Below are 10,644 nucleotides of genomic sequence, written 5' to 3'. Positions count from 1 at the left end.
AGCTACAGCCGCCCCCCATTCAGAGTAGAGGCCTAGGGGAAATATCTTCTACCAAAACTTCAGAATTGTAAGGGTAAAGGAAATATTGTTAAAACTTCTGCCAAAAAGAACAAAATCAAACTGGTAGCAGACTTCTCATCAGCACCACTTGAAGTGACAGTGGAGCCATGCCTGCCGGGGTCTGGGGGAGAGGATCTCTGACTTGGAATGCTGCTCCCTGCTAAATTATTGAAGTGTGAGAACCAATAAAGATGTTATCATTCCTGGAGTACCTCAGAATTCTGCCTTTACATGCTCTATGGGGGGAAAAAGAAAGAAAGATAAATCAGTTAAAGAAGCCCTCCAGATAAAGAAAACAAAATGAAAACAGGTTTTGCGTGGTGTACAAGGACCGGGAGCAGCCAATGATTCAGAAGAAATGAAGAAAGCTGGACAAACATGGAAATGCTTTAATAGATCCCAAGTCTTGAAAGATTTTTCAGATCATAGTACAGACCAGAAGGGAACATAGAAACTACCCATGTGTTATTAGTCTTCTTTAAACATTGGGTATAATTTAGCAGTGAAACCATCTGGGCCTGAGCTTTTCTTTGGAAAAGATTTCAAAATTCCTAATTCAATCTCTCTACTTGCAATAGGTTAATTCATAATTTCTTCTTGAGCTAGTTTTGGTAGTTTGTATCTTTCTAGGAGTATGTTCATTTCATCTGGGTCAGGGGTCTCCAACCCTTGGGCTGTGGACTGGCAGTGCTCTGTGGCCTGTTACGAACTGGGCCACAGGCAGGAGGTGAGCGGCAGGTGAGCAAGCGAAGCCTTGCTTGCATTACCTCCTGAGCTTGTCCGTGGAAAAATTGTCTTCCATGAAACTGGTTACTGGTGCCAAAAAGGTTGGGAATCACTGATCTAGATTACCTAGTTGGTGGCATACAGTTGTTCATAGTATTCCCCTATGATTGATCTTATTTCTGTAAGGCCAATGGTGATAGTCTATCTTTCATTCTTGATTTTAGTAATTTCAGTCTTTTCTCCTTTTTTCTTGGTCAATTTTGTTGATCTTTTCAAAGACCCAACTTTTGGTTTTGTTGATTTCCTCTATTTTTTAAAATTTTGTTTCATTTTTTTCTGTAATCTTTATTATAGTAATCTTTATTATATTTTTCTGCTTGCTTTCAGTTTAATTTGCTCTTTTTCTAATTTCTTAAGGTGGAATGTTAGACTGTTGGTTCGAAATCTTTTTAAATATAGGTATTTAAAGCTATACATTTCCTTATAAACACTGCTTTGTATGATTATAATATTTTTAAATGTATTGAGACTTGTTTTATGACCTAACAGATGACCTATCCTGGAGAATGTTTCATGTGCCCTTTAGAAGAATATGTATTCTACTGTTATTGGGTGAATGTTCTGTAGATATCTGTTGGATCTAGTTGATTTAGCATGTTATTCAAGTCTCCCTTGTTGATCTTATGTCTAGCAAAAATGGGCATTGAAGACTTCAACTACTACTGCTTAACTGTCTGTTTCTTCCTTCAGTTCTGTCAGTCTTGCTTCATGTATGTTGGGCATTGTTTATTAGGTGAATATATGTGTATAACTGTTAAATCTATTGATTGACCCCTAAGAAATTATATAATTTCTTACCTTGTCTCTACTAGTTTTTGTCTTGAATTCTGTTTTGTCTGATATTAGTATAGCCACTTCATCTCTATTTTGGTTGCTGTTTGCATGGTGTATCTTCTTTCCATCCTTCTACTTTCAAGCTATTTGTGTCTTTGAGTTTAAAGTGTGTCTCTTGTAAACAGCATATAGTTGGAGCGTTTTTAAAATCCATTTTACCAGTCTCTTATTTGAAGTGTAATTTAAAAATATTTTATTTATTGATTTGAGAGAGAGAGAGAGAGAGAAACATTAATTTGTTGTTTCATGTATTTGTGCATTCATTAGTTGATTCTTTTATGTGCCTATACTAGGGATCAATCCCACAACCTTGGCCTATCAGGTTGACATTCTAAACAACTGAGATACTCACCCAGGTGAAGTGTAATTATTAGTGTAATTATTAACAGGCAGGGTTTACGTCTGCCACTTTGTTCTTTGCTTTCTGTATGTCTTATGCCTTTTTTGCTTCTCTATTCCTCCATTGCTGTGGCATTTTGTGTTAAATAGATATCTTTTAGTGTACCATTTTAATTCCTTTGTCATTTCTTTACTTTTTAAAAAAAATTATTTTCTTAGTAGTTGCCTTTGGGAATTACAATTTACATTTTAATTTGTTGAACAGTCTAGTTCAAATTAACACCAACTGAATTTCAGCAGTATATAAAAATTTTGCTCTTATATAACTCCATTCCCTCTCCCCTTTTCTATGCTGTTATTATCACACAAATCTTTATGTACTGTGTGCTCATTAACACAGATTTGTGGCTATTGCTTTATGCAAATATTTTTAAAATTAGAAGGAAAATGGAGTTACAAACAATAATATATTTGTACTGTGTTTTATATTTACCTATGTAATTATCTTTACTGGTATCTATTTTTTCATGTGGATTTTAGATACTGTCTAGTTTCCGATAGTATATCTCATAGGGCATGTTTGTTAGTGACAGTTTCTCTCAGCTTTTGTTTATTTGGAAATGTCTTAATTTGTCTTATTTTTCCATAATTTAAAAAATTAAGATGAAAATTATATACATAAAATTAGCCCTTTTAAAGTGAATAATTCAGTGGCATTTAGTACATTCACAATGTTGTACAACCACCACCCCTATCTATGTCCAAAATATAATTTTCACCTCAAGAAGAAACTCTGTACCTGTTAAGCATAAGCTTCCTGTTTTTTTCAGTGTTAAAGGATAGTTTTACTGGATCTAGTATTCTTAGTCAACAGTCTTTTTCTTTCATATTGGAACAGTTTATTCCACTACCTTCTGGTCTCCATGGCTTCTGATGAGAAATCAGCTATTAATCTTATTTGAGGATTTCCTTTAGGTGATGCTTCACTTCCCATTTGCTACTTTCAAGATTTTCTCTGCCTTTGATGGTTTGATTATGATGTTCAAGTGTGAATATCTGATTTTTTCCTACTTGCAGTTTGTTGAAGTTTTTTGATATATTGGCTAATGTTTTCCTCAAAGTTTGAATGTATTCAGTTGTTGACTTTTGAGACAGTCCTTCTGCACAAATCTCTCCTCTCCTTTGGAGACTCCAAATATGGATGTGCATGCTCAGATATGTTCATTTTTATTCATTGCATTTTTTTATTTCTCTGATTGGTTAATCTCAAATGGCCTGTCTTAAAGGTCATTGAATCTTTCTCCTGTCGCTTCAGGTCTGCTATTGTGAGCACCTCTAGTGATTTTCTTTTTTAAATAATTTTGGTTACTATACTTTTAACTCCAGAATTCCTATTTGGTTCTCTTTTACAATTTCTATCTCTTTATTTATATTTTGTATTTTGTGAGACATCATTCTTATACTTTTCTTTATACACAGCTTCTTGGTTCTTTGACCATATTTAAAATAGCTGTTTCTCTTTTTCAATTTGTCTACCAAGTTCTACATCTGCACTTTCTGTACATGGATCATACGTGTGTGTGTGTGTGTGTGTGTGTGTGTGTGTGTGTGTGTCTTATAATGTTTTGTTGAACATTAAAAAAAATATGATGTGGCAACTTGGGGTAGCAGATCTCCTCCTGTTTCCCACCATTTGTTGTTTTTGTTTATTGCCTTTACAGTATTAATTCTATAAAGTCTGTATTTTTTGTGATGTATGGCAACTGATGTCTTTGCTTGGTTAACAATAATCAGCTAATGATTGGGAAGACTTTCTTAAACATCCTCTCAGTTTTTGCTGAGGGACTCTGTGCACTGGGGACACTCCTCCAACACTCATCCAGACATTTAACAGCTGTGTCTAAACCCTCCTTCTTACTTGCACAGAGCCTCAAGGTCAGCTAGAGGTGAGAATTTAGGGCCTGTGCTAAGGAGTTACTAAACTAAGGGTATATAGACTCCTGTGGTGTCTCATGAGTATGTGCACAACCCTCCATGTGGTCTTCCAGATTCCCAGGAATATGTTGGGTAATTTTTTCTTTTAAACATTTTCGTTAGTCTGTCATTGTTTGTCCCAACTGTTATCCACTACCAGTAAAGTTAAATATTTGCCTTTAATTGTCTTCAATAAACACCTCAGTGGGAGGAAAGGACTTTTTTTACACTGATTAGGCTCTGATTCAGGTAAGAATGGGGTTTTTCCCATTTGCAATTGGGGTTTTCTCAGGAACCACCAGACAGGACAAGTAATAACAATTCTTTGGGAATGGAGATTTGAAGAAGCTCCAGTCCAGTTCTTTCCCTCGGTAGTGGCTGCAAGGCTACTGATTTATTTGGTAATTATGAAGCTGTTGGTTTTCCTATTCTTACCAAGATTCAGCCATTTCTCTGGACTAAATCTCCATTAGTGCTATAAGCCTTTGGTTAATTTCAAGAGGTCTAAGAAAGTGGATTCTAACCTTTTATGGTGCCAGCTTTTTCACTGCTTTTATAGAGGAGAGATTTTCTTTTTTGGGGGGGGGGTGGAGGTTCTTATGCCACTATTTTTTGCTGATGTCACTGCTTTTGGTTTAATTGTTAAAAGTTTTTTGAATCCCATTGCATGTTTGGCATCATAATATTTGGATAACTAAGGAGCTCAGTTTTGCTACCTATTGATTGCCCTGGGGCAAGTTACAGACCCTGTCAGCCTCAGTTCTGTTTCTTGAAAAATTCGTTGCCAAGTGAGAACTCCAGTTTTTACCAGTTCTGAAATCCTGGGCTTCTAAATGCCATATGTTTATCTGCATTTTCCATTTTTCCTTATGCAGCTTTAACTGAGTTAATTTTTTAATATTCTTATCATACCCTGACAATTATATTTTGTGATAATTATTTAATTCTATATAAAGTGTAAACATTCTTCAAATAGCATCAGTGTGGTGTTTGGCTGTTATTTGTTCCTGCTGACAAACTTTGAAGATGCAGTTGCTATGTATTTTATCATAATTTTGTCAAAAGGGGTTGGTCTTCCCACTGATGTCCCCCCACCCTTAGTTTAGTAACTCCTTAGCACAAGATTGAAGAAGAGGCCTTTAAATCGGCCCTAGGACAGGGTAATGATGTCAAGGCTGAAGATAAGGTGCCATGTTACTTGAGCTACACGTTGTATGCCCCCTTTGACAGTTGCTGAAAAATCAACCCAAACACATATTTCAGTGACTGTCTTGACTATATCATCTCTGTAAACTGTGGTCCCTGTACTGGGCTTCAGTTTCCCTCTGATAGTCCTGTGGTGCAAACGCCCGATTGCTGCCCTTTCCACACTCTTGCTTTCTGTGCTAGGTGCCCTCTCACTGTCCTCCTTGTGAGGTGAAGTCAACTCAGTGACTTTTCCAGGGTTTGAAGAAGGGACACGGAGTCTAGCAGTTCTTTTGGGAAGGCCCAGATTCATCTCCCCATTTTTCAAGTCCCAGCAGGTGGGTGGCAGTGATGGGGTAGTGTGTACTTGTGGCGTGGCCAGGCAGGTTGGCTTTCTCTCACTGTGGATGAGAGTGGGGTTTAGGTCCAGCCCCACCATCTAACTCCTTTTTCACCTCCTTTCAGCCCTGCATGCTTCTTTGCTGAAGGCCTGCACTCAAGGTTGTGATTAGTCACTGTCTCTATCTGTCCATTGCCATGCCTTGTTCCTTTGCACTGAGCCCCACTCCTGTCTGTCTGAGCTGCGCAGGCCTCTGCATCATTTGACTGGTGCTGGTAATTTTCTACAGATCCAGGCTCTCTCAGATTTGGTGCTGCTCATCCCAGCGGAAAGGGGCAGGTGTTCCCAGCAGGAAGAGACAGGGTTGCCCTGCACTTCCATTGCCTCCTTAGCACCAGGTTCCAACCCACAGGTCCCTTTGCTCCCTCGGCTGGCCAAGTGGATTGGGCATCTGTGGGGGAACTTCTGTTAGCCAGCCAAAGATCGTCTCCTGTGGGCAGCACTATTTCCAAATCTCAGTGATTTAGGGACAGGCAAAGGGTGAAGGGCAAGGCCTGAGAGAGAGAGACAGCCCGGGCTGAGCCATGTAGTGGCAGGAAGATCCTTGGGTGGAAAGAGCTGCGAGTGGTGCTTAGGAAAGCCAGCCTCAGATGTCTCACATGGCGCACTGGGCCGCAGTGTGGGCAGGGAGGCAGAATGCCTCCTGTGCTTCAGGGGTGGTCTGGGGTGGGGCAGTTCACAAACACAGAGGGACCACAACAAGAGAAGACTCAACGCGAGAGCAGTAAACCAGAGCAGGCCTTGTTTGGAGGTGGTGTGGGTGTGTGTGCGTGTGCTGCATTCTGAGTGATGTCAAAAATAGTGGTGAGCAGTGAGATCTCCTGTTAGGCCCCCCTTCCTTCATGCATTATGTCATCTCAGCTGCTCCTTCACAGCAGCTTGTACAACAGGTCTCTTAATAGGCGAGAAACCGAGGCCCAGCTGAGAAGTAACAACCTGGACTCCAACGCAGACAGTAGCTTGGAGCTCTTTCTATTCTACTCAGAGCGGGGTTATTCCCCTATTTGGATTTAGATAGAATGTTATCACTTCCAGTCAGTCAAACAAGTTGCACTTTGTGTTAGTGTTGTACAAACACAGTCTTCCCGAGGTGGCATGGGACTAGTGGTGGATGGGAGCATGTGCTGCCATCTCTCATCCAGTGCCTGCTGTGAGCTGAGCCCCAGGTGCAGGTCTCAGGCCACCAGTGTAGGTGCCTGAAAACAACTTGGTTTTTCTCTAACTCGGCTTCATTCCTGCTTGGACCTGCCAGTGGCCTCTGGCCACCTGTCTTATTCTCAGCCCACATGGTGTTATATTCAGCCCTCAGCACCCAGTGGGTAGCATCTGGGTTCTGGGATGTGGTGCTTGGTATTGGGATGGGAGAAATGCTGCCAGACCTCAGTGCCATCTCTCAGGCCCATCAAGACCCCCCATCCTCCCACTTCTGCACCAGTCGCTCTGGGTTGGTGTTGAGTCCTCCCTTGTTGTGGTCCCTCTGTGTTTGTGAACTGCCCCACCCCAGACCACCCCTGAAGCACAGGAGGCATTCTGCCTCCCTGCCCACACTGCGGCCCAGTGCGCCATGTGAGACATCTGAGGCTGGCTTTCCTAAGCACCACTCGCAGCTCTTTCCACCCAAGGATCTTCCTGCCACTACATGCCTCAGCCTGGGTTGTCTCTTTCTCATGGCTCAGCCTGGGTTGTCTCTTTCTCAGGTCTTGCCCTTCATCCTTTACCAGATTGTTTTCCACCTAATGGAAGAAGTGAGGCCACCAGGACACAAAAGGCATGTGCAGGGAATGGTTCATAGCTCAGAGTTTGCTCATTTTGCTGATTACTGAGCTCTTCAGTGGTGACACTGATACAAAGGAATCATGCTTCTGCCTGGAGCAAATCCACAGTGAACATATTCTTCCTTTACTGATCCTTGCCTTATTGTTTGCCCTCATTATTTGTATATCATTTCAGCTATCCTGAAAGTTTACCAAACCCCTTTGTTCTATAGATCTAAAAATAGAAACAAAGAAAGCATGTCCAAGCAGCTCCAGAGGTTCAAATCATTTGATACCACTCATCCAACCCCTGTTTGCTCAGGGAATTAGTTAGGACTCTTTTCTTAGCATAGAGTGCTTGCAAAGACTTGTTTGGTTATAAAGCACCAGAGAGACAGACCTTGCAGCTCAGGTAACTGGAAAATCATGGATACTGACTTCAGGAACAGCTGGATCCAGGACTCTGAACAAGAGTCCCCAGGTACATTTGCTTTTTTCTCTCCATCTCTTGGTGATTTCTTCCTCTCTAAACTCACATCTTCTCAGACCCAACAGAAAATAAAGATCCTATTTCCACAATTGCATAAAGGCCCTGAACCTCACTCTCCCTGGCCTGAGATGAGTTGCATGCCTGTCCCTGAAACAACCACTCTTTCCAGGGTGTGGAACTTCAGTCACCAGCTTAGACCTGGACCATGTCTTAGCTCCTGTCTTGGCCACACTGTGTATTAAGACTCAGGCCTTGGCAGGTTTTGAGCTGGATGAACATAGTTTCCATCCTTCTGGAGGAAAAGCCTTCTCTGCATAATAGTGCTGGGAATAGAGTTGCTGCCTCTGCCACCGGTTCAAGCAGCATACAGTCTAAGTGGTCTCTAACCTCCTAGGATGGGTTCCCAGGAACTCCAGTTGTCCAGCCCTTCTGAGTATAGCTTAGTCATGATTAGATGGATCTTTCTGGGCTCCCCTGAGCCTGTAGTGGAAGAGCACCTCTTAGAAAGGGCCTGGGTCAATAAGAGCGCCCTCTCCCCAGCAGTGATGTGATGTGCCCAGCTCCCACCACCAGGTCATGACCATGGAGCCACGAATGCTCCCACCACTTGGATGGTGCAGGCACCAGGCTCATGGAAGCTCCTTGTCTTTGTGGGTGACCACCGCATCGTTACCCACGAGGAGTATTCCTGCGGGTGCCCCAGCTGAAGGCTCGTCTAACGACATGAGGGCCACACTCAGAGGTCTTGACTTGCCTCCAGAACAAGTGGTTCTCTACCCTGGATGCATTCTGAAATATCTGCAGGGCTAAAAAAGATACTAAAATCTGGGTCCCCACTGCCAGCAACTGGGCTGAGGCATGGCCTGAGTATCAGGAGTTTTGAAAGCTCCCCAGGTGATTCTGACATGCAGTCAGGTCAAGGACAACTGATCTAAATCATGGTTTCCAACCTTTCATGTGCAGCAGAATCACCTGGGGACCTTGTTCCATTGTGATTCTGTGTCCATAGGTCTGGGTGGAGCCAAGAGTCTGCACCTCTGACAAGCTCCAAGGTGGTGCTGAGGCTTCTGGCCCCCAGGCCACACTTTGAGTGGCAGGGGACCTGGCATGCCATCCATGAGGACTCTGAACATCCCCTGGCAGGTGGGCATATCAGCGTGGGCCAGTGCTTATCCCACCGTCATGGGCTCCATCTCACTGGGATGCCTTGGGTAGAAAGCAGAGCCAGAGCCTCCCCAGTCACAGGTGCCCCCCAGTTTCAGGCAAATGCCAAGGGTGCCCCCTCTGATGTGTCAGCCACAAAGCCATTAGGATCTCTGAAATAGCACTGACAGCCATCCTGAGGGTGAGGCACAGGTCTTCCAGGTTGGTTTACCTCTCAGTGTCTCGAGCTGTCATACAGAGCACTCAGGGAGCTTTCCTCCCTCAGGGGCACAATCAGTGGGGCAGGCGGGTTCTTCCATCGCACGTGGGTGGCTGTGTCACACTTGGCCACAGTTGCAGCGAGAGCATGGGCGGAGGGCTCTCCAGCACCTTGTCTTTCCTCAGAGCCCAGCGTGACTGAGTGTCAGGCGCTTCGCACTTGCCTGACACTAGAGGGCAGCTGCTATTCTCAGTGGCTTATGACCTGCAGCACCTTGGCCCTTTGAGAGAAATTTGGCGAGACAGAGATGGAAGAGAGCCTCCCAGCTGTATGCCTCCCTGACCTTGCTGTCAGAGATCTGGAAATCCTGCTACTACCTCAAGAGCACCCAGCAAACACACTCAGAAAGGAGTCCCTCCCTGGCCCCCAGGCTCACGGATACCAGACCTCAGGGCTCCACCTCCACCCTGCCCTGTGCCTGTGCCTCCTGCTGTTGCCGACTGCCACCTGGTGACTCTGCGTCTTCATGAACAACTTAGAATTGCCTGGCCTGGAAGAAGTACTTGTAATATTCAATGCCGCTAACATTTAGAGAGCAGATGTATGTGAAATATTTACAGCAGTTCCTGTCATGTGGTCAGCTGCCATGGTCATCATGCTTTGCCTTACTAGAAGGTAAAGTTTGAGAAAACTTCCTCATCCCCCTTTGTTCACAGGATCCGGCCTGATCAACGCAGCCTGCCTCCCTCTGCTCGCTTTCCTGCACGTCAGCCAGCAAGGGGATTCATGCAGTGCTCCCTCAATGATGACAATTCCGCGCAGTGCTGTGTCCACAAATGAGCCTGGACAGCAGGAGAAGTGCGTGGTTTATATGTTGCACTGTCTTAACCGCAGTGCATTTAAGAACCTATTGGACACTGGGCACTCTGGAATATACAGAAATAGTGAAATTCATTGGTATTGTTCTCAGACATCAGAGTCTAATGAGGAGGCTGGCTATGACCCATGAGACAATGCAAAAGTCAGTAAGTGTTAAATGGTGTGGGGTATCTATATACTACACCCAGCCCCACAAAACTATTTAAGAAAATGGGGACATTGCCGCTTTTTTACATCTTTAAAATACAGAGAGGCTGGAATAATTTGGGATTTTAGGTGTCTTCACATAACTAACCAAGTGCATGCTCACAGTGCTCCATGTCCTCACACTCCAAATGTGATGTCTTTGAATTACAAAATGGGGAGATATTTGTGTCAAACCCAATCAGCCCACGCATCTGATTCACACGGGAACACTCTGTTAGAAAATCTTACCAAATGGCTCAAATAAAATCAAGCATTGGAGGAACATTTATTTTCAACATTCTAAGGAAAGCTAATAAAGTAAAAGACCTTAGTAAAAGAGATTTGTTATCTAATGAGTGCTTTTTCTAAGCATGGGTGATGAGGCTCACTAATT

General features: G+C 43.3%; 1 protein-coding gene across 1 annotated transcript in view; it reads left to right on the top strand.

The window, feature by feature from the left end:
* The first annotated feature begins 9,835 nt into the window (after positions 1–9,835).
* Positions 9,836–10,644, top strand: part of CRACDL (CRACD like) — a 54,709-nt gene continuing 53,900 nt past the window's right edge. The window contains exon 1 of the mRNA XM_054586246.1: positions 9,836–9,860. Within this exon, the coding sequence (XP_054442221.1) occupies positions 9,841–9,860 (20 nt within the window). The 5' untranslated portion in view covers positions 9,836–9,840. The remainder of the gene's footprint in view (positions 9,861–10,644) is intronic.

Source organism: Pteronotus mesoamericanus, unplaced genomic scaffold, assembly GCF_021234165.1.
Source record: "Pteronotus mesoamericanus isolate MK-2021 breed Mesoamerican mustached bat unplaced genomic scaffold, CSHL_Meso_final contig_121, whole genome shotgun sequence".
Lineage (NCBI taxonomy): Eukaryota > Metazoa > Chordata > Mammalia > Chiroptera > Mormoopidae > Pteronotus > Pteronotus mesoamericanus.
The sequence above is the reverse complement of the archived record's forward strand: the minus strand, read 5'-3'. Positions and strand labels throughout refer to the sequence as shown.